The sequence below is a fragment of the Syngnathoides biaculeatus genome, chromosome 8 (genome assembly GCF_019802595.1).
Source record: "Syngnathoides biaculeatus isolate LvHL_M chromosome 8, ASM1980259v1, whole genome shotgun sequence".
Taxonomy (NCBI): domain Eukaryota; kingdom Metazoa; phylum Chordata; class Actinopteri; order Syngnathiformes; family Syngnathidae; genus Syngnathoides; species Syngnathoides biaculeatus.
In genome coordinates this window covers 13,300,585-13,328,087 of record NC_084647.1, presented here as the reverse complement: position 1 = coordinate 13,328,087, position 27,503 = coordinate 13,300,585, and the positions used below count along the sequence as shown (strand labels likewise).

Below are 27,503 nucleotides of genomic sequence, written 5' to 3'. Positions count from 1 at the left end.
TTTCATCAGGGTGGATTGACGGTCTTTATTAAAATACAATATTTGTGTATTTGACAAGCAAGTCATTAGTCCAAAACTGGCATCTTGATTCTCCCTCAATACCTGGCATTGTTATACATTGTGCACTTATACCTCTACAATTAATTGAACTGGGCTAATTAATCCATGTTCAATTATCTTAACTGTATACTACATCAGATAGGGCGGGGGACTGAATGACCGAAAAAAGTGCATTATTTCCAACCTCAACATAGCAAAAGAAAAACGGAACGATTGAATTGAGATAAATTAGTCCTCCGCGATTGGTTTAGGTCGGGACAGTCCATCATGCAGAGGAGGGTGGGAACAGATGGAGGAAGAGAGTGAGAGAGAGAGAGAGAGAGAGAGAGAGAGAGAGAGAGAGAGGATGCGTGTTGGTTTATATAGAAGTGGATATGGGTTCGTGCACGCGTTCGTGCAGCCTCCACCGAATGTTCTTGCCATAAAATGAGAGCGCAGTAGTCGAGGTGGCGGTGTAGCAAAAGTGTCCGAGACCAGTGGCTTTCTCCCGGCCTCCCCCCACTTCCAAGTCTCCTTGCACTTGTTTCGACACTTTCCCACCCAGGAAGCCAGCCAGCCAGCCAGCATGCACTGTCAAGCCGAGGTGAGGCTCTCCTCCCCCGGCCAGCTGAAGGCTGCCAGGCGGCGCTACAAGACCTTCATGATCGACGAGATCCTCTCCAAGGAGGCTTGTGATTATTTTGAGAAGTTTTCCCTCTACTCCGTGTGCCCGTCGCTCGTCGTCCGGCCGAAGCCTCTTCACTCATGTTCGGGTAAGAAAAATCCTCATCTTAACGCACCCGAAAAGTTCAAATAGTTGAAGGAATTGCGGGCGTAAAGGGCGCTTGGCTCACTTTTGCGCACGCTTTTACCCACTGGGCAAATTTAATATTGAATGCATTTTAATGTCATATATAGACTATATATATATATATATATATATATATATATATATATATATATATATAATGGATACAAAACGTGACATGTTTAATACATTCATTTGACAGTTGTACAACATTTGAAATTTGAAATTAAACATTTTCTAGCCACTTAATGACTAATTATTGCTCAAACCCAGTTATCCTTTTGATGTACTGTATATACTTTGTCTTCTCCGCTGATTTCAAAGCATTTTCGTATAAATTTACTTGTGGAAGTTTTAAAAATCAAGCCAGTTAAATGATCCCTTGCGGCTAAGGGCGGCTGACTATGTGTAAGTTATGACAATTTATGTTAAGAAATGAAACCAAGAAGGCATTTGTATGCCTTTTTTCTCCATTGAAATTTTCCGTTTTAATTTAGCTTCTAACAGATTTAGGAAATTTACATTACATTACATAATATATCAAAATTGCCTGCAAGTTTTCTTACTAAAAATGTGGAGACATCACGCCAAACTTTTTTAAAATAGCAACAAAACATGTATTCAGTGTCACAGATGTGTTCAATTTGAATGTTATTCACCAGGAAAAAAATGACATAGATAGATAGATACGTAACTCTAAAGCTACATAGTTCTGTTGCTCCATAGATAGATAGATAGATGGATAGATAATTAACTATAAAGCTAATAGCTCTGTTGATACATAGATGTATAGATATATAGAGCTGTCAATTCATTTCGAGGGGGTTCTCAGTAGCATGCGTGGTACTGCTTGCTCCACTAACCATTAAAGATAATTGCTCTAAAGTCTGCAATAATAGCCAGCGCAACTTGATGATGACAGTGTTGGTGGTGATGGGCAGTGGTGGTGGGTGGGGTGTGAGGGGGATACAAAAATAGGAGGAGTGATCCCCTCATCACTGTGATACGGTGTATGCCAGAGGGCACTACGGCTGGCACCGCACCGCTTCGATGGATAGAGTAACCCGCTTCAGGGCGTCGGGACACGGCACCCACTTATTTGGAGCGGCGGGGGCGTGAGACACACTATATTCCCACAACATCTACTGCCTTAAGGGCTTGATATAGAAGCCGTGAGGGTGACGTGGGCCTCGGCAGTGAAAGTTTGCACCGAACTCGAGGAGTTGAGGGATGTCGTGACCCCTTACTACCAGCAGATGCCATTAAACGACGTAGGTGGCGAAAGAACGTGACCGCAAGGTGCCGATAACCAATTGTTGCTTATCAATACCTTTGCTACTTCCTCAGTCCACTTTCTACATTTTAACACAGATCAGGTAATGTGTTCTAAAAAGCGAACAGCATATTTCATATGGGAGACTCGGGGCAGGGCTTTTTTAGCTGCGTAAGATCAACACCCACTGTGGCCTAATCTCAATTGAGAGCCTGGTCAAAAATCCAATCAAAACAAGAAAAGTGTGTTTGTGCGTGGGTTCGTGTATGTGTGTGATGGTTTTGTATAGGCTTAAAGTGAAATCCAAACGAGCGAAAGAGAGTTCATCCCATTTTAAACCCCAAATCTGTGTCAAACAATAAAGCCTGCCATTAAGCAAAACGCTGCCTTGTTAGGCCCGATTATGACTGTGTCAACACATGCGAGCCAGTACGCACACACGCGCACACCCACACACTTTTCAGTCAACATTTATACAAAAAAGAAAAAGGACACAATGATTTGTGTTTTAAAGTTATTTAACTGCAGTGTGCTTTTTGCTTCCACTTAGATTTGAGCTTTGTCATATCAAACCGTAATTCAATCAGTTGCGTGTCTGGGAATGCCTTTTTCTTTTGTGTCCTGAAGCTGAATAAAATAATTCAATTCATCAATTTTGCGAAATGTACTAACTTGAGGGACAGTAAAAGCCCCGCGGCATGGCGTCATATCCACTTTTCAGTGCCACATTTGATTTTTTTTTTTTTGTTGAGTATCACTTCTGGGATCCATAAGAGTAGTTTTTACACATTACTTTAAAAAGCATTTGAATTCAAGCAGAAAATAGTCATGAAAAATACCTTGAATGTGGAAGGAAACTATATTTTAGCATGAATGCCAACAGAAGAAATAAAGGAACAAGTATTGATAGTACTGTATACAGATAAAATATAAATATGCCTATACATACAGACAAGCTTGTTCTAACAATGCTTTCTTAATTAAAATCTCAATTAAATTAAATTATTTATGGATTTATATTACAGTAACTTTGAATACACTTATTTATTTTATCAATCATACATTATAGACATTCATGAAATAGCAATTTCATGCATATTTTTCCATGAAAAATAATTATTTTTATTTTTTTTGCTTCACAATACTGTATTTTAGTGTCTAAAGGTGATGAATTTGGGGTTTTCGTTTGGTGTAAGCTATAATCAAAATTAATTGAAATTATGCATGCAATATTTACTATAAAAATAATGAAATACGTGTCATGCACCTCTACCTTTGTGTACCCACCACCTCCACCTACTGTGTACCTTAACTTCACTTTGAGTACTAACCAACTCAATAAAGCCTTTGAGACAAATTTAATTTATTGAGATGTACCTGTAAAAATGTCCCAAATTTGGAAATACATACTTTTCATCACACTGATTTTTTTTATTCTTACACAAAAATAATAACAATAACACATGTATTTTTTTTTACTTTTTAGAAGGTTGTGCACTATATTTACCTTCTCCTTTAATCCTTAGCACATTTTTTCCATCTGCTTTCCAAATTCAAAGATGTGGCTTGATTATATAAAAAAAACATTTTTTTCCATCCCTGCCAAAAATCCTGATATTTTTTTAATTTCCCCCTTGCTGCACCTTAGAAATTTGTTGTGTTTTTGTTTTGTTTTCCTGATAAAAATAAAAACAAACACATTTGTAGGTACTTTCAAATTGGATAAAAATATTCTGGGTGGTTATAAGACTAACATACATGACACAAGCTCGTCTTGTCTTGTCTGACAGTCTACCGTGTACAATTGTAGTTCAAGTGTACTATTGGAAAACAGTCAAGTTCAAATGTAACTCGGTGCTTCCCTTTATGTATGCTTCCCTTCTAAATTCTTGTAAGAACAGTTCGTTAACAAGTATGTATGCGCCCAATGGAGGAAATGTTGTTGATAGTGTCCGTAATAAAAAGGAAATTGAACATCTTGATCTATTCTTAGCCGTAATGATTACCGTTAAGCATTTCTTACATAGCGACCTTGATTATCAAGCGTATCTGTTGCACTTGTGCTCTTTGCAGTTCCTTAAACAGTTTATTTGTAGCCTATTGACAGGACGTGGCTCTTGTCAACAGCGTGTCAGATTTGAGCTCATGAGAGACGTCCATGCCGTCAGTGGAAAGTCACCGGCGACGCTAACATTCTCCTCTTTTGCTCTTTCTTTGTGTGTCTGTCACCCAAACGTCAAGCGCATTGCTGAAAGGATGTCTTCTCTCCCCCCCCCAACCCGACAAATCATATCTCCTTTTTTTGCTATTCAACAGTTTAAGCAGCACTACAACTCATACGGTTATTACCTGATATGACAGGTGTCAACGGAGATGATTTATTGTGAGAAACGCATCGTGCTAAAACCTAACTAGTAGCTGTGCACACACACACACACACACACACACACACACACACACACACACACACACACACACACACAAAGAAATCTTGTCAAGGCCTGTTGGAACTGCAGCAATCTCATGAGGGAGGATTACTGTAGTATGACCTCAGCACCTTAACATGATGTCATCGTCAGCTGCAGGCACTGTCTCTTTGTGTTTGTACCTGTACCTCCGTGTGTGTGTGTGTGTGTGTGTACTGTACATGTGTGTGCGGGTGTTTGTCTCGAGCGCAAGCAGGTGTGCCCATATAGGTGCATGTATGGATCGTGCATGCTCACGATGACACCCTCCATTATCATGTATGCTTTCCGCTTCTTGTACGTCTCCGAAGATTCTACAGTATATGTAAGAGTCTTTTATAGGCTTTACGACACTGCAAGACGAGGCACGCTTGGAGTTCTCTCTAAGTGCCTTATTTGTCATTGATTTTTCGCCTACAAGTGCAACGCTAATACGGTACATAAAAAAGTCAGGTTCATAACACTTTGCTGATAAGTGGTGGATTTATATTCTTCTGCCGCAACATTACATACAGCTGTGTGTGGATGTCTGAATTCAATATGACCATCCATTTTCTCAGGAGGGTCACGGGTGAGCTGGAGCGTAGTTCGGCTGACTTTGGGAGAGATGCTGGGAACGCCCTGGATTGGTCAACAGCTAATCGCAGGGCTCATATGCAAAAATACATTGGCAGCAAGTACAAAAACCAGAATGTCTTGATTGTGAGTGAGTGAGTGAGTGAGTGAGTACACACATTTAAAGGTCAAGTGTCATCCCTATAAACATTCTAAAATAGATAGTGGAATGAAAAATACATATAACATTATTCACTTCAATGTCTATACGAAAAAATAAATATGAGCGGAGAGCCCGTCATCCATGCTCAAAGTTGTGGAAGTGTCATTCGACATCTAAGTGGTCGCCATATTGGGTGCATCTCCTGCCCGTGACGTCACCCCGGACATTCGCCATTGAAAACACGCTGCGGCCCCTACAGTGGGAGATGCCCACGCACGGCCAAGCCACCTCCTCGCCCGATCCACCTCCGCGTGACGGTGATAAACGTCAAGTTCCGCAGCGGAGATGAGCCACTGCGACTGACAAGGCCGGTAGCGATCCACAAGACCTGCGGAGGCCGTCCTTCAGCGGGTGCTGAACGGAAGCCTTCCAATGCGCAGATTGACACATTTAGCACCCCTGATTTATGGATTACCCCCGCCCCCCCAATTATTGTTTATTTTGAAGTATCTGTATACACACCTACCTGTCATTTGGAACCCACCAACCTCTCATCCTTTGCACCCGTGGAATCCATTTTTCACGATGAACCGGGTCTCTTGGAAACTTATGAAGGGTAAATCCATCCTCCCGAATGTTGGAGCAATATCCAGCAATGCAACAAGCCGGCATTTTAGCTAACACGAAGGAATAACGAGCGACCTTCCCGCGGGTAAAACTAATAGAAACAAACCAGTCCGCTTGAGGATGCTCCTGCTCCGTACGTCACTTCCTGCTTCTTCTTGAAAACAAATACCTCGAGAGGATTTTCATGGCGGGAGTTACAAAAAGCCAAATGCGTCAAAATCAAGTCTTGTGGTGAAAAAAAGGCATGGGTCCATACCGGCTGACGTTTTTTTTCATTAAAAACAAATTAAAAATCATGCATTTCATGACAGTGGCACTTTAGACTCGTCAGTAATACGCCAATCAGCACTTTTTTGTTGTCACGAATAGATTTTGTTGTTATTTTATTTTCTGCGAGGCCGTTTTTGTTTGATGCCTTTGCTTCTGGGAGATACTGTGTGACATCGACTTTCATTGACTCACCGCATCCATTCAATTAAACATCTTACTCACCCCCTCCACTTCCCTCCTATCGGCTCCAGACAAGTGTTACTTTTCATTGATCCTGGCGTCTTGCTCCTTCTGCGCGCTCTGACAGAGGGCAGGTTCGAATATGTGTGCACTTGCATGACTGCATCCACGAGTGGGAGATCACAGGAAAGAGAGAAAAATACACACACACACACAAAACATTCATACTTTAATACATCGGACCATGTTTGACTTGATTTTGGAGGTTTTTATTATGGCTGATTGAGTGTGCGCATGTACATCACTGTGTCACCTGTTCATATTTAACCCGACATGCAAAATAATCATTCATGTGAAGGGTCGAGAGGAGCGGTGTAAAACACAAACCTGCGTCATCGAGGTCAGCGCCCTTTACAAGAACAAGGCCAAGAGTAAAACACTTTTCACACCAAACACCGGGCAATTAATAATTGAGCAATTACACGCGGTCGATAACAGGATAAGAGCTTCCTTAAAACTCACAGTGAGTGACCCTGCTTTCATCTGTTGCTCCAGTGTTTATTACATTGTTATAAGGGATTTAAATCCTGTGCGTTTGTGTGTGTGTGTGATGTTTCAGGCTCCTCTTCACTACGTGCCTACCCACTCCTCTCGGTCATCACACGGCAGCCCCCCAACCACCCCGGCCACCTCCCACACGCACCTCCGTCTCCGGGCGGAGTGCCAGGCCACCTCCCGCTACTGTCACCCCAGCACGGCCGAGGCTCCGAGACGTCGCCCAGCCAAACGCCCCTCAGCATCAGCAGCGACTCGGAGACAGAGCGCGGCACCCCCCGCCTGAAGAAGCCCCGTCGCAGCCGCACCATCTTCACGGAGCTGCAGCTGATGGGGCTCGAGAAGAAGTTCCAGAAGCAAAAGTACCTTTCCACACCTGACAGGTCGGTCTAGTTATTAATAAGAATAGGTTTGACTTTTACTGAAGTTATCCTGCACGTTGTGTCATCGAGTTCACGCTATTGTTATTCTCTAACACCTTTCACATCATTAGAAGACATGAAAAAATGCTACAAAGCATTAGAAGGTTGAATGGGACCATCAAATTAAGGTTACTTCAGCTCAAATTCTAATCCTAAAGGAATCTGTAAAGGAATTTTTCAATGAGTCAACGTTCCATTAAACAAGGTTTGTCAAGCCAATGTGTTAATACTGAAATATTCAAAGAAAATTTTCATTTCCATTCACGACTTAATAACACAAACTGAAATAAAATGGTATTTCTATGTTGACAGAATAAAAATAAAAAGTCAAATCCAATAAAACATGACCCCTGCCATGGATCCCAAACTGTTTTACCACCGTGTCGCCTGACTTCATTATGGTGTTTGTGAGACATATTCACATGACCCACTGTGGGTTAAAACAAGTGGAGAAAAAAAAATGAAAATAATTTTTTTGTTGGAGGAAGCTAACACCTCCAAGAACCCCCTCCCACACACACACCCCGACACACACGCTAACAGCCAGTTAGCATTTAGCAGGCCAGATGACTTTGACAACTCACACATTCACATATTAAATATTATTTGAGATAAATAAGAAGAGGCCCTGTAGCTCAGTGGTTAGAGCACTGGTTTGATAAACCAGGGGTTGTGGGTTCGTATCCCACTGGGGCCTCCACTCCCTGAGAAGGGTTGCGTCAGGAAGGGCATCCGGCGTAAAAATTGTGCCAAACATATGTGCGTTCATCTGAGATGACACGCTGTGGCGACCCCGAAAGGGACAAGCCGAAAGAAACTTACTATTTGAGATAAATAAGACCACTGATTTAGCTGAAAACAGTTGCCACTAACTCGTTTTTCCCCCTTGCAATTTTTAAAGTGGCTGCCTTTGGAAAGCCCAAAAAGGTCAGTTCCATCATCCTTAAACTGTCCACAAAATGGTGCACCTCGCAATGTCTTTGCTTGTGAGCAATTCAGGGAAGATCCTTTTCTACCCAATAATGGCACCCACCTGTTCTCAACTAACCTTACTGAAGATTCCTCAACTTTACCCGCAACATTTTTTTTTCTGTGGCCCTCCGAGCTATATTGTGACAACCTATTCACTTATTGGGCTGTTCGCTATCTTGAAAGTGGCCTATACATGCTTAAAATCAACAACTGTCTTTTACCGCATCCATCCATTCATTTTCCTTGCCGCTTATCCTCACGAGGCTCGCGGGGTGTGCTGGAGCCTCTCCCAGCTGTCAATGGGCAGGAGGCGGGGTACACCCTGAACTGGTTGCCAGCCAATCACAGGGCATATCGGGACAAACAGCACGCAGGTGTGGGGAGAACATGCAAACTCCACACAGGCGGGGCCGGGATTGAACCCGGGTCCTCCGAACTGTGGGGCCAACGCTTTACCATCTGAGACCACCGTGCTGCCCATTCAAATTATAATCTTGCCAAATAATCCAAGTTTTTACTAAAAAAATAAAAATAAAATATCTACCTGTATCTGATGATGATTTTATATGCAAATGCAGCAAAAGACAGTTACTTCTTTTTTATTTTATTTTTATTTTTATCAATTATGTAACACCTTACATGTTTTCTGTTCCTACCGAAGCCTGCGTGTCGGCGGGGGGACAGGTACCGAAGAATTTTTCAATAAGGCCGCTCCTACCACGCAACTGCCGCTTAGCTTGTTCATGTTAGCCTCAAACACAATGAATGGGCTGCCTGACTAATGCCATCCCGATTATATGAGAATGCCACGTCCAATTTCTGCAGCACTTGTCCTCATTCGGGTCACGGGTCAGTTGTGGGGGGATACACCTAGGATCGAAGCCAATCCCGAATTACAATCTTCTTCTTCTTTTCCTTTCGGCTTGCTCCGATTAGGGGTCGCCACAGCGTGTCATATTTTTCCATCTCAGCCTATCTCGTGCATCTTCCTCTCTAATACCCACAGTCTTCATGTCCTCCCTCACAACATCCATCAATCTTTTCTTTTGTCTTCCTCTCGCTCTTTTGCCTGGCAGATCAATCCTCAGCACCCTCTACCAATATACTCACTCTCTCGCCTCTGGACATGTCCAAACCGTCGAACTCTGCTCTCTCGAACCTTGTCTACAAAACATCCAACTTTGGCTGTCCCTTTAATGAGCTCATTTCTAATCCTATCCAACCTGCTCACTCCGAGCGAGAACCTCCACATCTTCATTTTCGCCACCTCAAGTTCTGCCTTCTGTTGTTTCTTCAGTTCCACCGTCTCTAATCTGTCCATCATGGCCGACCTCACCACTGTTTTATAGACTTTGCCTTTCATCCTAGCGGCGACTCTTCTGTCACATCACATCAGACACCTTCCGCCAACTCTTCCACCCTGCTTGGACCCGTTTCTTCACTTCCTTACCACACTCACCATTGCTCTGGATTGTTGATCCCAAGTATTTGAAGCCACCGACCCTTGCTATCTCTTCTCCCTGGAGCTTCACCCCCCCTGCCCCCCTCTCATTCATGCACAAAACAATAGGTGGAACAATACAGTACACCATTCAGTGAAATATGGTTCCTGATTATTGTCTCTCTGATGGTGCCAATCAAAACTGAGCATTAATATCTATGCAAAGGCAGAGTTGTAATACATGTGCAAGTGTTGATGCTTTAATCTGTTATTATCAACATGCAACCCATATCGCTAAGAAAAAAACATTCATACAGGGGACTTTTAGCTTTGCCCTGGCACATGAACATTACTTAAGTTGTGACATTTTGATAACCTGCATATCTGGCATAGAGTACATTTCCAAAGTACAAGACATGCACGTACACACAACTCCACAAAACCGCAAACGCAATTATCAAGCGGTGGTTAAGCTAACGTCGTAAATTTTTATTTGTCCCGTGGGGAACGTCTCGTGTAATGTGAATTTTGGCCAAGCCAGAGTATTACCTCAGCATTCTAGTTCAGACAAGAGTAATGTTTTCACCCCCGAGCTCTTTAATGGTAAAATAAAGAAGAAGAAGAAGGGGGGTGGGGGGGAAACACAGCCGTATTCATGAAAAAAGGGAACTCAGGCCAATGCAAGCAAATGTATTAAAGCGAATTACGTCAAATCTTTCAAACACGTGCAGGTGTATATAATGGACGCTTAGCTTCATACAATAAAATGGTGTGAACTACACTGCTTTTTTTCGTTGTTGTCGTTATCTGTAGCGCCACAGTCTTTGTAATACGGCATTGAGGCCTTGATGTAAAGTCAGACAATATTTGAATATTTGATTGATGGATTGATAGATATATTAGAAAAGCACCACTTATGAACTTTTACATTCCTGCATACATGCATGGTTGAGCACTGAATTTGAGATGAGTAAATCTATTATAGCTGCAAGTCAGATGTATCTCATCTCATTGTGGATAACGCACTGTAATATTAAATATCTCATTTGAACTTGGCTAGAGGTGTTGGAAAAGTCACTCTGTCTCCTCTTAAATCACATCGCCAACAGCATAACGGCTCAGTGATCAAAACCCCCGTTTTGTGTACGCATGGTTGGACGATAATTTGGCCTTGACAATAATATGGCATTCCAGTGCTGTTATGAAGATGAACTAACTTCAAAATCTTAAAACCCTCATGAGAGGTGAGTTATGCTCCAATACATCAAAACATTCCAACAATAATTATGATACTTAACCTTCCTTGTTCTCAATACATACTCTCTACTGTAGCTGATTTAGCTGTTTTAAAATGAGCACCCAAGACTGAGAACAAGGAATGAAAATCACAATACATAAAATTTTTGCCATGAGTTTCTTCTTTACCATACCCACAAAAAGCCAAATAAAAACCAAAAGCTGCTGCTGAAATGGATTCTGAATGTCATGGGGCACATTTTAGTTACTGTTTCGCTCACGTGGCTGTTATGACTGTAAAACCATATGAATGTTCAATTGCCTCATCATATAATTACATACACAGAACAAATTGAGGAACAACTAGTTTTGTAAAAATAGGTCACTGGTAATAGCGTCTTAAATTATGGTTCAAATTACTGTAAAAAAGAGGAAAAAGGGATTTGATTAAAAAAGTTTGCAATATCTCAACATTATCACAGTTTGAAATAAATTTTGGTTCAGATTTGAGGAAAAATGATGGAGTCTCACACAAATGATTTGCTTTTGTGGGTCACATAAAATGATGTGGCAGGCCAATTCTGGCACCCGGGCCCTGAGTTTTACACCTGTTCTTATATGTAAATATATATATAAACCCTCAAAAGATTTGAAGGCGAAATTCCACATTTCTATTGTGATGAAAGGCCTCCATTTGGAATGAGGACAAATATTTGTTTGTTTTTTTGGTAATATTATTAACAGTGTTACTGTTTTGTGTTGAACATATTGGTACTTTTGTTTGATTTACTGTATCTTAAAATAGAAAATAATGATTTCTTTTGGGGGGGAATTTCTCTGCTGTGATCGTCATTGGCATCATGGCAACGGAAATAATTATATTTTGTTACACCCAAAACTAAACGGTTAGTCATAGCCTGAAAGGAAGTAGTTAGCAAATAAATAGACTCAATTGTTTCCTCTAAACAAAGAAGCTTCATTAGGTGAGGTGATTCATTTTACAGATATTTCTTGACTTGAACACAGTATAAAAATAACACACGTAGTTGTGAAGATTTCCCGGTTCTGACAGACTTTGCAAAAAAGTAGAAGACTAAATTCGTTTTCAGATAAGCATTTTTCCCCTTCTTAAATTGAAAGGCGATCAGATTATGCAAGCGCAAGTAGCCGTGCTAGTCAGGGAACATGCACATGTGGTGGATGCATCCACTACTTCTGCAAACTCAGATTGCTGATTGCAGATGTTTCAAACAGTGCAGGTGTGAGAGCATTCAAACTTGCCATCTTTGATACAGGATTCAAAGGCACTGTTTCTGAATGGAGTTCCGCTATTAGCTGTAGTAATAAAATCAAAGCATTCACTTCATTAGACCTTGTTTCTTAACAGTGTCATTCAAAACAGACAGTTACTGTTTTTTTTTTTTTTAATTACTTTTTTTTCTTCCAAGCAGCAATTGTGAAACATTGAATTTTATTTCAGGTTAGACTTGGCACAGTCCCTTGGCCTCACACAACTTCAGGTGAAGACATGGTACCAAAACAGGCGCATGAAGTGGAAGAAGATGGTAAGTGATACGATATTATAGATGCTAAAAGTTTAGAATCCTTGGACGATATACTGTCCGAATGGAATTTTCCCATTGAAAATAATGTACTGAGATTGACTGGGAACCAGTTTAGGGTTTTCCATGCCTCTTGCTCAGAGGCTGCCTGGGGACAAGCTCCAGCATCCCTGCGACCCTAGTGAGGATAAGTCCTACGGAAAATGAATGGATGGATGGACCTATTTGTGTGACAATTAATATTAATTGTCACAATTAATTAATCTTCAGGTGGCACAGAAAATAAAAAAATGTGTTAAAGAAATCAAGATGTATGTATACTGTTAAAATATTACTAATCAGGTCAATAATGTAAAAAAAAACGTACATGTGATGTGCAGTAACTTTAGAGGCACACAGTATTTTGTTTAGATACATTTTGGTCAGTTTCCAAATTGTACGGGCTTTTTTGGCTTAATGGTTCCACTATGCTTTCCATATTGTTCCATCCTTCCTTTCCATCCTTTCAGACAGCTTGAAATAATGAAGATCCACTTTTGGGGGCAAGGTCGAAGGAGTGAGTGATGGTAATGACAAAAACACTTTGTCAAAGGGGGGGCAGGTCAACAAGTGAGATTGTTAACTCAGAAGATAAACGAGTGCAAAAAGGGCATCCCGCAGTCATGTATGTCTTCCCTTGATGACTATATCGCAGCCGCTGCCTTTGACTACTGAAGTCATTTATTTCGAGAACAGTCCACAGAGATCATGTGTGTATTTGTAGGTGCTCAAAGGAGGTCAGGAGGCACCTACCAAGCCTAAGGGCAGACCTAAGAAGAACTCAATTCCCACCACCGAGGAAATAGAAGCCGAGGAGCGGCGGCTGAAGCAGGAAGAAGAGGAGCAGCTGAGAAAGATGGAGGGAAACCCCACGCCGGCTCACGCAGAAGAAACTGCGCCTCAGCTGGATCCTGACGTTCACAGCTCTGTGCCGTCGCCCACACCACAACGTCAGAGCCTGGCGAGGGGGGCGGAGGGCGCGGAGAAGGCAAGTCCTCTCTTAATACCCTCAGAGACTCACGCAGAGAGCTAAGCAACAAGAACACAACCAAAGACTCATTCCCCCCCGCCCCAAACCCTGCAAACAAATAGTGCCTCATGATCACTTTACTCACACGTTTGCTATCAGAGGAGCTACACACACTCAATGTACGTATGAACGAAACATTTTGGTTTTCGCTACCATTTAAACAAACGTCAAATTTCATTCTTTTGGATCCAATTCTTTCTCTTTTCACCCGCCCACTCTGTGGCGGCGTCTCAGAAAAGCCAAAGAAAAAGCAAATCCTGGGGAACAAAGTCTTTGGAGGCGCACTGAATTCACGTCTCAGAAGATACGCCAAAGTGCTTCATGATTTTCTTGCCCGGATAAACCGTCGTTCTCGTTTACGAGTACAATCTTTAGGGCCTCACAACTTCAGCGGTTCTGCTGGAAATCCTGTTTATCGCTTCTCCAGACAAGTTGGTGTAATAAAGGGAAAAGTTAAGGTAAGAAGCATGTCGGAGCTTGAAGTACGGTGGCCTAAAAGGGATAAAAATGATAATAGTAATAAAAAAAAGCTACAGATTTACTGGACACGGTTCAAGTCGGGGGAATCTGCCTCTGCCAACCTACAATCTTATCTTAAAAACAACAAAAATATTTTTATTTCGGAATGTCAACATTTGGTGATATATGATTGTTATTGGACAGTGACAGGAAAATGCCTTCAATTGATGGAAAATGAGAGTAAAAAACAAAAGTGTACGTATAACGGCGGAGTGTAAATACCTTGTTGCAGTTCATGTAGTTTTAAGGAAAAACGCTGGCCGGAGAACAAAATGAACCCAAAATGTCACGAGCGCAGATGATGTAAACGGTACATCAATTTCATCACTCATAAGAAATATAATTTATACAAAGAGAATGATTGCAGTGGTACCTTTGCTACAAATGCAGTGTACAGTATGTCCTATCTCAAGTAGGCCAATGAAGCCTTAAATAGTCACAATCGTGATATTTATTATAGAACGAAATGATTGACCGCCAAGCTGCCTCACGTGATGCATGTGCCAAAATGTTAGGATATTCCTTACTGTGTTGTAACGACAGTACATAGCATTATTTCACTGCCCAAAAAAAGAAAATCATAACACATATTACAGTGCCTTGTCGGTTTCAGAGGGAAGCAAATCGGGTATATTTTCAAGTTACTTTCAAACTTGCCATTTGAGTTCTTCTAGGAAGCTTTATATTACATATTTGTTTAACGTTGTACCTGCAAATACTGTAGAAATGTGTAAATTATAAGATATATGGTCCTTTTGATATCTGTATGTATACAACAGTATTTTTAACTGCTGTTTGAAATTTGGATTAGTGAAATAGTTTGTATGTATCGTGTCGCAGCCGCCCAGGATCTTTTGCTTCTCTTGCGGTGTCAGGACGGCTCCTCTTTCTGCCTCAAAAGCCATTAGGAACTTTTAAGCTGTCAGAGAATCTCCAAAGAAATAAATTACAGCCTCTTTGCCAAAGATACACAACAACATTTAAAGTGTCAGATGTTTTTCAGCCTGCAGGCTTTCGCCGTCTTTAACTGCCTGTGACCGGCTTTGCCTCAAAAGCTTTCGTTCACCTTGCAAGCAGTTTTGCAGCTCGAATAAGAACATGTAATTGTAATTGATTTATATGAAAAATGCAGTATTTTTTTTTCCTGATGTAAATAATGTTTGTTTGCTGAGCTCTTTTACTGTCTTTCAGGTTTGTGTGTTTATGTATTTAAATGCACTTATCGGATACCAAGTCGCGTTTCCATGTTACTATTATGGCTGTTTTTGCCTTTTCGTTGGTTGAATTTTGTTTTTACATTTGAACCTTCTGATGAAACCTATTAAAGTGCCACTACAGATTCATTGCTTGATTCGAATTCCCAAGCGTCTTTTACTTCACGTTACCGCGCTGTGTGCATCCATTCTCCACATGCGCTTTCCTTATTCGGGTCACGGGTGAGCCGGAGCTTGTCTCAGCTGACAGTCGGAGTCCACCCTGGAATAGTTGCCAGCCAGTCGCAACCCCTCACGGAAATAAAGCGAACATTACAGAGAAGTCCGAAAGAACAGTTGTCGGAGGCCAACTTGTCTGCTGTGTCATGAATATTAAATATTTGCCACAAACAAAGAACTGTGTATTTAAAAAGAAAACTAAATGATCTCCATACTGTGTATAGTTGTGACCAAGTGGGGAAGTGGCCCACAAGATCGAGCAACAGGAGCTGCCGCATGTGCCATTTTATAACACGCAATACCACAACGACAAGATCATCGTGGAACCGGATATGTTTGGAGAAGGCCTGGAATCCACTTTGCGGCATTCACTTTTCATCGATTGCGTGAGTGGGAACGTAGACACCTCACGCAGGAAGGCCGGATTTCATTTGAGATTTGAGCCTCTCAGAATTGTGAGGCATTTTTGCTTGTTGGTCCAACATGCTGCCGGCTGACAACCGGTAGCGTATTTCTTTTCATGGGGTGATCGTTGAAAAGGATTTCACAATGTATGCGCAGAACATGAATATATGAGCTGCACAATTAAATTTGTTTTAAATCATGTAACAGAAAATTAATTTAATTTGTATTAATAAATTATCAATAATATTATTGTTAATTATTAATAAATAATTATTCATAACTTAGTTGTTTAATTAATTTGAATTAATACAATTTTTAGGGTCAGGGTTTTGACATGTAAACAAACCCACATCTCCAAGATAAAAAATTAAAAAAGTTGATTTAAGATAATTTGATGCAGCTGAATTTGCCTTATTTGATGTTATTTTATATTAAAAAAAATACGGGGGTTCAGTAAGATTCTTTTACTAACTCATTTTATATTTTTTGTTTAATGTAAATGCGGGCGGCACTGTGGATCCGGTGGTAAAGCGTTGGCCTCACAGTTCCGAGGTCCTGGGTTCAATCCCAGACCTGCCTGTGTGGAGTTTGCATGTTCTCCCCGTGCCTGTGTGGGTTTCCTCCGGGCACTCCGGTTTCCTCCCACATCCCAAAAACATGTAACATTAATTGGACACACTAAAATTGCCCCTAGGTGCGATTGTGTGCGACTGTTTGTCTTGTTGTGCCCTGCGATTGGCTGGCAACCACTTCAGGGTGTACCCTGCCTCCTGCCCGTTGAGAGCTGGGATAGGCTCCAGCACTCCCCGCGACCCTTGTGAGGATGAGCTACAAAGAAAATGGATGGATGGATAATGTGTAATGTCTAATTGAAAATAAATCAATCCCGAATTTAATTAGTTATTAGTAACTTACTTTTTACTTTACTCTACTTTTTACTGTTTTCTTTTTTTCACTGAACGCTTATTCTTACTCAAGTAATATTCTGAAGGACTACATTTCATTTTTACTTTGGTCATAGTACTGTAAAATAACACAACTCTTGAGTGCAATTTTCGGCTCCCCGAAACACCTCCGATGATGTCCCTCCCCGGCACCACACCCAACTGTCGGAGCACAGTGGTTGTGATTGGAAATCACTACTCTATTTGACTATCCAAATACTTTAAGTCTGGCTTGTGCTGTAGACGACGCGAGCGTCAGGGTGCATCAATCCGTGCCACATCAATCGTTTGAAGACGCGGTGTCCTAGCGGGCCATACATTTACGCGAACAAAGCATTTAAGCACCCCGTGTCCCGAGATTTCTCATTTTCATGTGCTACAACAGACAGATGGCCGCGAGTGCGCCAAAGGGCTCCACTCTGACCCCATGCAAAGCGAAGAACGCTCTCAAGTGTATTTTTAGTGCCAAACACCAGACTTGGATGATTTCTAAAGCAAACAGTGGGGGTTAGCGCTGAGTGATCTGTGCTGCGCTTTCACGCCTTGAGTAAACACTCTTAATGTGTGTCCGATACCTGTGCATTTCAACAATGGAGGCGCTTACACACATTACAGGTATTTTTTTTAAACATTCTACTGTGCATATATTGATCACTTAAATTAAATCCACACTTTTAGATTTCTTGCATCCTACTCTATGTACTGAATGTCAGATACGAAGTACATCAATGTGTATTTTTTCTGTTCCTCTTAAATCGATATAAATAGTTTATGGTATATTCTTACCTGTTTATGTTATGACAATTCACACTTATGCATAGGTCAAAATTTTATTTGGATAACATTCTAAATTTGTACCCCAGTAAAAAGTCCTTGAGGTCTCAACATGGGCCAAAAATACTGGAGTATTTTGAGTGTTTTACTACGGTCGTTGGATGTCATCAGATATGCCAGTGCACATAATATAGACATAAATCAATCATTTAAATAAAGTATTTGGGTACTCCAGAGTATCCAAGCGTGCCCAAGTATAAGTGTAAAATGCTGCAATTTGGAAACAATGAAAATGCAGGTTCAATTAAGTTTTACAATACAACTACACGTCGAACAGTGGATGACTGGTTGGAGCGTCTGCTTCACAGTTCTGAGAAACAGGGTTCAAATCCTGTCCCTGCTTGGTGTGACATTTGCAAGTTTTCTCCGGGCACTCCGGTTTCCTCCCACATCTCGAAAACATGCATTAATTGGACACTCCAAAATTGCCCTTAGGTGTTGTTGTGAATGCGACTGTTGTCTGTCTCCGTGTGCCCTGCGATTGCCTGGCAACCAGTTCAGGTTGACAGCTGGGATAGGCTCCAGCACTCCTGCAACCCTTGTGAGGATAACCGGCTCAGGTAATGGATGGATGGCTATACAACTTCAGCAGTGTTAATTCAATTTAGGGTATGAGTAATGCACAAACTTTTTCAAAACTATTAAAATGTCTGTGACAACTGCTGGCAAAGACTGCAGACAATTTCCCTCTCAAATTTCCTATGCAGGCAAAGGTCTTGGCGAGCAAGTTTTCAAGGCTGTGCACTTTACAGGTCTCTACACGGGAACCTCGAGGGTAATTGTTGTACAGCAAGGTAAGAACGACTTCCTGAAAGAGCCCCGCAGTGTCACACTGGCGGCCTAATTGGAGCACCTGTTATTTTTGCACTGTTCCAAGTTCACCTGCAGGTCACCGGAGTGGAGTAGTGTCAAGCCCGAGTCCCGACCCTCCCCAAAATCCACCCACCCACTAAGAAATCCATCGCATACCTTCACCTGTCAGCTTAGTGCAGGCAATTAGTCTCGATGTGACACACTAAGTGGGCGTAGCTCTCTCCATCTTGACAGAGGAAGTTGTGTCTAAATGTTGACACTGGAAGCAACAGCAGGGCTTAACTGAGTAAATACAGGTGGATACGTTCTCCGGTGCACACAAAGTGGCCTATTGTCTTTGTTTTTAACAGTGTATCAGTCATCAGGCGTGGCAATTGCTTTGCCTCATGTAATGCATGTACAGGACATGTGAGTGACGTCGACGGTTACATATTGCGCAAGACGTGTAACTCTGTCGTCGCCAGTTTGGCTTCGGTTGGTAATAAAACTGCAATGTGTGACCAAAAAAAAAAAAAAAAAAAAAAAAAAAGACTGTCGAGGGGCGCCAGGACTGGTTAGAGCGTCAGCCTCGCAGTTCTGAGGACCGGGATTGAACTCACGACCCCGCCTGTGTGGGTTTTGCATGTTCTCGCCGTGCTTCGGTGGGTTTTTTCCGGGCACTCCCATATTCCAAAAACTTGGAACAATTGGACGCTAAATTGCCCCTAGGTGTGACTGTGAGTGCGGAGGTTGTTTGTCTCAATGTGCCCTGCGATTGGCTGACAAACAGTCCAGGGTGTACCCTGCTTCCTTCTTTAAGATGGCTGGAATAGCCTCCAGCACTCCGCGACCCTTGTGAGGACAAGCGGATCAGATAATGGATAGATGGATAACTGTCAAGACTGTTGATGGGGTTTGGGTATTTAAAGTACTAATATTATATTGTGCCCATTCTGTGACCCCAAATTACTTTTTGCGTCATATTGCTTTTCAGGCTCACTCTTGTTCCGTGCTAATTTCGGTGTGTTTGTTTGAAACAAAGGTTCAAATACATTATTATCTTTATTTATTTTACTCGTCATGATTCACTTTTTCTCCCAATGCTTGCCTGGGTTTTTTTCCGGGTACCCCTGGACGGCATCCTCCCGCATTCCAAAAATGTGCATGTTAGGTTAAAAGAATACTCAAAATATTGTGAACATGTGTGTGAATGATTGCTTGTTTATATGTACCATATTTATGTGCGGCTCGTGACCAGTACGGGGCAAAGCTGTAAAAAAAAAACAAAAAAAAACATTCTGGACACTCTTTAAACACACACCGCTGCTCTGTCACTGGTTAAATCCACATTAGATGGTTTATGGATGCACTGTTGCTGACCAGGGTCTGCATTCCTGGCATTGCCTTGGTTTAGTCTCGGTCGGTTGTTGAGCTTTTTTTAAGTGGATATTTGGCAATTTTTGAGAAAATTGTTGACTGTGTGTCTGTAGGCTGTCCCACTCATCCCCGACAAGGCGTGTCGATGCATAGTTTCGTGAAAACCCAGAAATGCGTTGCCTGTGGGAAGTAAACTTCGTTTTAATCTGATTTCAACAAACCTTAGCTTTGTTACTTTGAACAGATGAATAATGAATACAGTTTGTATAAAAAAATGTTGATTTTTGAAAAGGATGGTACAGTTGACTACTTATGTCTTCACCCCTTCTTATGGGCTTTGTAAAAAAGAAAAAGACACGCACCTCACAGAAAAGCAGATGGCACACAGGTGCAAATAAATGGCGCTGCAGATCGACGACGACCAAGTTTTGGAGTTTGATTATTGCTTTAAAGATAGCCTATACGGAGATATTTTCTTAAGCAATGTAATACGTTTAGTCAATTGCCTTGAAATGGTTTAAACATTTGACACGTCCAAGAGAGCTTCATCAGCTGGCTGCACCAGCACATTGCAAATGCTGCACGTTCAGGGAGTCCTCGGTCTACGACTGAGATCTATTCCTAGAGTCGCGACTTAACTCGAATTTTGACTTAAGTCGGATTCCACTATTAAAGTCAGAATTTACATCAAAATACTTTGTATAAAAAACAAATACAGTGAAATAAACAATATGATGTACTTAGCATGACTGCTGAGAGGTGGATGGAGAAGATGAAGGGGATGAAGATGCGAAGGAACCTTGTCCTCAATCCTCTCCATCTCGACAAGTATCAAAGAACTTGGTTTTGTGATTATTGTATCCGACCTAGGAGCAAAACCCTTCCCATACGCTAAAATACGGGCTTTGTCTTTAATAACTGTCACCTCGGTCGACTGACTGAAGCCTTGGTGGTGTTGGTGTCTCTCCTTTCTCCAGTCTTTTTGTGATCTTGAGCTTCATTTCCATGGTCATGGATTTTCTTTTGGCTGCAGAAGCATTGCGAAAAGACACAGCTTTCTTCTTAGGGGTCATAATTTCTAAAAAGGAGGGCAAAAAATGCAAAGATAATCCCAGTGAACAAACATGGACAAGCATTAGCCAGACGGACGGGGGACGGGCGTTGTAAAGTCAAAACGTCTTAGGTCGAGATCATCTCCCTGTATTGAAAAAGTTTCACTAATGTCATTGATGTCATGGGTCTCGCTGTTTCAGCATGATTCTATTTTTTATTAAAACTGTGTTGTTGAAACTGTGGGGTTATGTTCTTCTATTAATGTTAATGCAGACTAGTTCCATACTCAGTAATAAAATGTCCTTTTTCTTTATTGTCCACTTTATCCTGTAGTTAGGTTTGAACAATAAGTTTGGGAAACATATCAGTTTATAGCACTTCTCTTAAATTCAAATATGTCAAGCATACGGCGAGGTAGGAAGTGTCATTGTTAGCATGTCTCCGTGAGATTATTGCGATAATTGCAAACCAGCTGCGCCTCACGGTGGAAAAAAAAAAAAGTGTGCCTTGTACATAGATCACAGTTGGACGCCGAGGGCCATGACATGAAATGTTGCTTTTTAACAAGCTGACATAAGAAAAGACTGGAGTACTGCATATGAATCAAGCAGGCAGATATTTATTATTAATTAAAATAAATGAGTTGTAGTGTAATGATGCAGTCCCTGTCAATGAGGAATTAACACACTCGGAAAAACCGTTGTAAAATCTTGACGGATCCAAAAACTCCTTGAGTCTTGGGAGTCACAAATAGTTGGATGTTGCCCTTCGGTGTTGTAGGTGCCAGTCACACATTATAAAATGGCTCCCAGCTGCCGGACACAGCACGGTTGTTGCTCTGCAATCGTCATGAGGATAAGCGATATCGGAAAAAAAATGCTTTTTGCAATTTGGTTTATTTGATGAACAACAGGAGTAAACACTGCTTTGTTTGTTTATGAATCATAGCATGTGCTACAATTTATTTGATTCTCCTGCTCAAGTATCACATGAAAATCTCTCTCTATATATATATTTTAGATTTAACTCTTGTGGTTTCACTTTTATTCATTTATTATCTGGTTTCTACTCATTGAAAATGAACAGACCCTGAAGAGATTAGCAGTACATGTTATGATGGCAGCAGAATTAGCAAAACATCAACAATGCAAATGTTTGGATTGTTTGATTGGATTTTTTTCCCCACGTATTTTGCTGTACTTCTACTGAAGTACTTTTACCGAAGTACAGCAAAATGCTAGGTTATGCTATGCCGATTACTCCTATTGATCTGAGTTGGGCCTAGTGGAAGGAATGTGGAAGGAAAGTTGTCAAATTTGAGCCCACCATCCACGTCTTTCTATGAAAACGATCAGATTTACCCAGTAATGCAATACAGTAGCTGTGGTCGTCAACACAAAATGAAACAAAGCTGGCCAGCTGTTTATCTTTTCCTGCTCTGTCTGACATTTTCATATAGGACCTCATTCATCACTTTGAATGTAAAACTTTATTGCCAAATCCTTAAATGTCCAGTTAAGCACTTTGCTGATAACTCTTTCTTCAAAATCATTTACACCTTATGTGACACTTTTAGGATGAGTTATTATCCATGTTCTCACTGCCTTCCTTGATTCTTTACAAGGGCTCCTTTCAGCGTTGCCTGACACCCTAAATTTGGGCTTTTTATTGAAACGTATTTACGTAACAGGCTTTACTGTACCGTGTAATGGACAAACACCGAGAATGGATTTTACAAAGCAAGCCGGAGACATGTTAGTGTGACAAGTGGCTTCGGTGGGAGAGGGGCTGAGGGCAGGGTGGGGAGGTGGGCGTTTGGGGGTGGAGGGTGGGGGCGCTGCCAGCTGTGAAATGTGGGATCAAGCAAGTGGCCGAATGGCTGAGCAATTGCGTATTTGTTGAAAGCTCGTTTCATAGGTCCTGCCCAAATGAACTAAATGAAGTAAACCAAGGAAACGTGTGTGTGTGTTTCTTGGACTCAACATTGCTTGATGTAAAATCATTCTTGAGGTCACACTTTGACACAAATCCTGCACTAGGATGATTTCCTGTGCTGACAGAAAGGACTTCCCTTGTTGCCACGGGTGAAGACTTCCATCTTTCTGACGTGTGTGTGCACATTTATATGTGTACGTTTTTTTTGTGAATGTGTGTATAGGCTTAACGTCGCTGAAAGTGTGATGGCTTGAGCCAGCAGGCAGGTAATGACCTCAGTCGTGCCATTTTTTCCCTACCTCAAATATTTCCACTGTGAAAAAAAAAAAATAAAACCAGTATATTTGGTGATCGGCACGCTGTGAGTTCCTTTTATTTTCTCGACAAGTTTAGTTAGTTCTCCCGTGTCAAATGCGCTGACAGGAGAACATGTCGCGGATGCTGGGAAAGGTCGGCATTTTTTTTTTTTGAAATTCCGTATTTTTCGTCTTTGGCTCGTGTCAGGGTGCAGCAGGCTATGCCTACGTTCAACCCATATTTTTTTTTTATGAATGAAAAAAGTCAAACCGAACATTCTATTCTACTTCAACACTGTATTTTCCCACACTTCCTGAAGTATCACCATTAATTGATCTTACAGTACAAGGCAGCATGAGTCACTGGTGAGTTATTCACTACTTGTTACTGATGGTTGCCATTCATAACAGCACTAAACTATAGAAATAATCACATCCGATGCAGCTGTTATTGTTTGTCAAAATTAGTAAGATTACCCACACTTTCAGTTTTATGATAGGAACAGTTAAAAATAATCATGCCGAATCTTTACGATGTCTTTCGAGAGTGAGCAGGAGGAAACTGCAGAATTAAGAATTTATCAATTATCATCTCTTAATCATAACACTGAAAAAACAGACTGCTTAAAAGTTTCTTCTTTGAAAAGATATTGAGCTAAAAAATATACAAATATTTACATTAAAGCAGGAAATAGTAACAAGAAATGAAGCACAGAACAAAAATAATTGTCATGCTGAACTGGTCACACCATAACTTATTACAAAACAAACAATAAAAAGATACTTTGAAAACAATTAGTGCATATTGGTGCATACCGACATATTAAATATACATTTTTCACTGTTTGCTTTTGAATGTTCTCACTATATTATTTAAAATGAATTGGCAGCTTGTCCCCCAAATGTCGAATATCAAAGAAAAAAGTTTGCCACTTGTGTATTTTTTTGACACTTCCATTAAAACGGGACATTTCCATTTTGACATATGCACAGATCATCATTCATTTTTTTTTTTTTTGAGCTCGAGGAAAAAAAAAATGCCTTTATGTTTGACAATGCACTCGAGTGAGTCAGTCCCTCTTAACTTGCTGTCATGGGGCATCAAAAACGCTCGGCTCCACGCACAAACGAGACCAGCGAGGCCTGCCAAAGGTTCGTCCTCTTCTCCACCTGTTGTGACGCTGGTTGCTATAAACATTTGAGCAATTTGAAATGAGTATGCAATACTGTAATGTTTCTTTCAAGATGTTATCTGCACTCAGCTGGCTCCGAGCCAGGCACTCGAGGCTGTGTGCACAGGTTGAAACACATACATGCAGTCACTCATAAGCTCACATTCATACGCTGTGTGTGTGGTGTGTGTGTGTGTGGTGTGTGTGTGTGTGTGTGTGCGCATTTGGGGGTGAACAAGGAGGGGACGCCACAAGGATGAGGAGGTGGGCTGGCTGTCCTCGGCCCTGACACGACGTGCTCCATTTGCCCCGAGCGCGACACGCACAAACAACATTGCAAGCTGGTGAAGCAAAAGGAAAAGGCTCTGAGCCATGGCTAGAATATAGATAATTTCATAAGCACTTAAAGTTGCTGAAACACACGGCAAGGCAGATGGACGAGATATTTAATGGCATATTTACACCTTAGAATGTGTGTATGCGTACGTGTTAACTGACGGAAAGATACTCTGTCATAGTGTCAACAGCTGGGAAATGGAGGCAGCGAGTGAAAGACATCTATTCTTTGACAACATAGATCACACTGTGAAATACCACCGCTATTATTGTTGTTGTTATTGTTTTTTCCTAATACGGACTGAATGCGTTTGTATTAAACTACTTTAAGTTTTTTTTTTGGAAGCAGAAAAACAATTATTATTATTATTATTATTACTGTTATTATTATTGCATTAACCATGTCATATTGACCTACACAATTTGTCATACAAAATAGAAATGAAAAATAATCAACTGCAGGGTGAAACTGTTGATCACAAACATGCTATTAATTGCGCATTATTTTTTTTTTAGTACCATTTTAACATCAAGACAACTTAATTGTCATACAAGTATAAAAACTAACCACGGGTAAAAAAAATCACATCACTCACGAAAACTGACAAAAGCATGTTAGCACGTTTGTGCTATCTAATTTTTGAAATGTAAAAAGACGCTAATCCCTGTTCCAGGAAAACGACTTTGCTAACGCGTGACACTCCTTATGTCAATGAAGTTTCAGTCTTACTACTTAATTTGTGAGTTTGCTTCCATCACTTATCATTCATTCACCTCATTGACGACACCATTTGTTGCCGTAAGTTCCTCTCATAGTTAAAATATGCGTGATCCAGTGGTTACAGTTGAAGCGCTGTTATTAATTATGGAGTGTGAAAATTATGTACTTTTTGACTAAATGCCAGCGAACTCATCACTTTTCATCCACTCCTCATTCCAGCGAAATATTCCGCCAATGATTCAAACTTGTCTCAGAACTATACAAGCGCCATGCATATGTTCACACCTGTTCACAGATTTATTGCTTCGAAATTATCTCTTGTGGCTTTCTTTCTTGCATTGATGTTTTCACTTGCCCATTTTTGCTGTTGACATACGACGCCGCAATGTCAGTGGTGTCACACGATTTAAATCAGGTGAGATTCGACAAAATAATGTGTGTTTAAGAAATTCACACTTTAGTTTTGCATCCAATTAGAGCAAATATTAAGCATTTTTAATGGATAAAAGAGTTGTAAGAAATGACTGCTGTGATCAAGCCTGTTAATTTGTCTTCAAAATCATTTCGAAGGTAGAATCGTTTGTCAATACAAAAATTGTTGGGTTATTTAAGGATTCTGAATTGCCCATAGGTGTGAAAATGAGTGTGAAGGGTCATTTGCTACAGTACATGTACCCTACGATTGAGTGGCGACCATTCCAGGGTGTACCTTGCCAAGTGGTTAGCGATATTACTCAACAAAACTCGGCTTTATTTTTGGAGAACTAAGTGTAAAAATAAAACAAAAACAAAAAAAACATCTGGAACCAAGTGCTGTACATAAGATGGCCCTCCAACAAAATACATGTAACAAAATATAAAAATGAGTGGCAGCACAGTGGCGCAGCTGGTAAAGTTTTGGCCTCACAGTTCTGAGGACCCGGGTTTGATCCTGGCCCCGGCTGTGTGGAGTTTGCATGTTCTCCCCGTGCCTGCGTGGGTTTTCTCCAGGCACTCCAGTCTCTTCCCACATCCCAAACACACGCAACATTAATTGTACACTCTAAATTGCCCCTAGGTGTGATTGTGAGTGCGGATGTTTGTCTCCGTGTGCCCTGCAATTGGCTGGAAACCAGCTCAGGTTGTACCCCGCCTCCTGCCCGTTGACAGCTGGGATAGGTTCCAGCACGCCCCATGACTCTCATGAGGATAAGTGGCAAAGAAAATGGATGGATGGATGAATAAAAATGAGTTTTGATTGTACAAAAATATATGAGAATATGGTCAAAGGGTGTACTCTTGTCTTCTGATTCATCTACTGAGAATGCAGCATCTGGAGCAACTGGGGATACAGTATCTTGCTCAAGAACACTCTGGCACCATCATAGGGGTTCAAGATTGAAACCACAACCTTCGGGTTGCAGCTAAGTCGCTGTCTAATCTGCCGAAAGGAGCAAGTGCTGTTCCTTTACAGTGTGTTTGTTACATCAGTGTTTCAATGCACTACATTATTACCATGTAATATTTACCGTCATTTCTAATCAAAAACATACTGTACTGAAGAACATATCTGGAGTGAAATCTTGTATGAGTCAAGCAGACCAGGAAAAGCTCATCCATGCTTTTATCTCAAATAGACTTGACTACTGTAATGGTCTTCTGACTTCTTCTTCTTTTCCTTTCGGCTTGTCCCGTTAGGGGTCGCCACAGCGTGTCATCTTTTGCCATCTTAGCCTATCTCCTGCATCTTCCTCTCGAACCCCAACTGCCCTCATGTCTTCCCTCACCACATCCATAAACCTTCTCTTTGGTCTTCCTCTCGCTCTTTTGCCTGGGAGCGCCATCCTCAGCATCCTTCTACCAATATACTCACTCTCTCGCCTCTGAACATGTCCAAACCATCGAAGTCTGCTCTCTCGAATCTTGTCTCCAAAACATCCAGCTTTGGCTGTCCCTCTAATGAGCTCATTTCTAATCCTATCCAACCTGGTCACTCCGAGCGAGAACCTCAACATCTTCATTTCTGCCACCTCCAGTTCAGCTTCCTGTCGTTTCTTCAGTGCCACCGTC

General features: G+C 41.3%; 1 protein-coding gene across 1 annotated transcript; it reads left to right on the top strand.

Annotated features, from left to right (window-relative positions):
• The first annotated feature begins 625 nt into the window (after positions 1-625).
• Positions 626-13,654, top strand: barx2 (BARX homeobox 2). The gene is made up of 4 exons (XM_061827813.1): positions 626-812; positions 7,000-7,318; positions 12,487-12,571; positions 13,332-13,654. Exons 1-4 carry the CDS (start codon positions 626-628, stop codon positions 13,638-13,640), a joined length of 900 nt encoding a protein of 299 aa, XP_061683797.1. The 3' UTR covers positions 13,641-13,654.
• The last annotated feature ends 13,849 nt before the right edge of the window (positions 13,655-27,503 follow it).

Coding starts and splice junctions, on each gene's coding strand:
- barx2 (XM_061827813.1), top strand. CDS start 626: ATGCACTGTCAAGCCGAGGTGAGGCTCTCCTCCCCCGGCCAGCTGAAG. Junction 813..6,999: donor GCCTCTTCACTCATGTTCGG/GTAAGAAAAATC, acceptor GTGATGTTTCAG/GCTCCTCTTCACTACGTGCC. Junction 7,319..12,486: donor TACCTTTCCACACCTGACAG/GTCGGTCTAGTT, acceptor ATTTTATTTCAG/GTTAGACTTGGCACAGTCCC.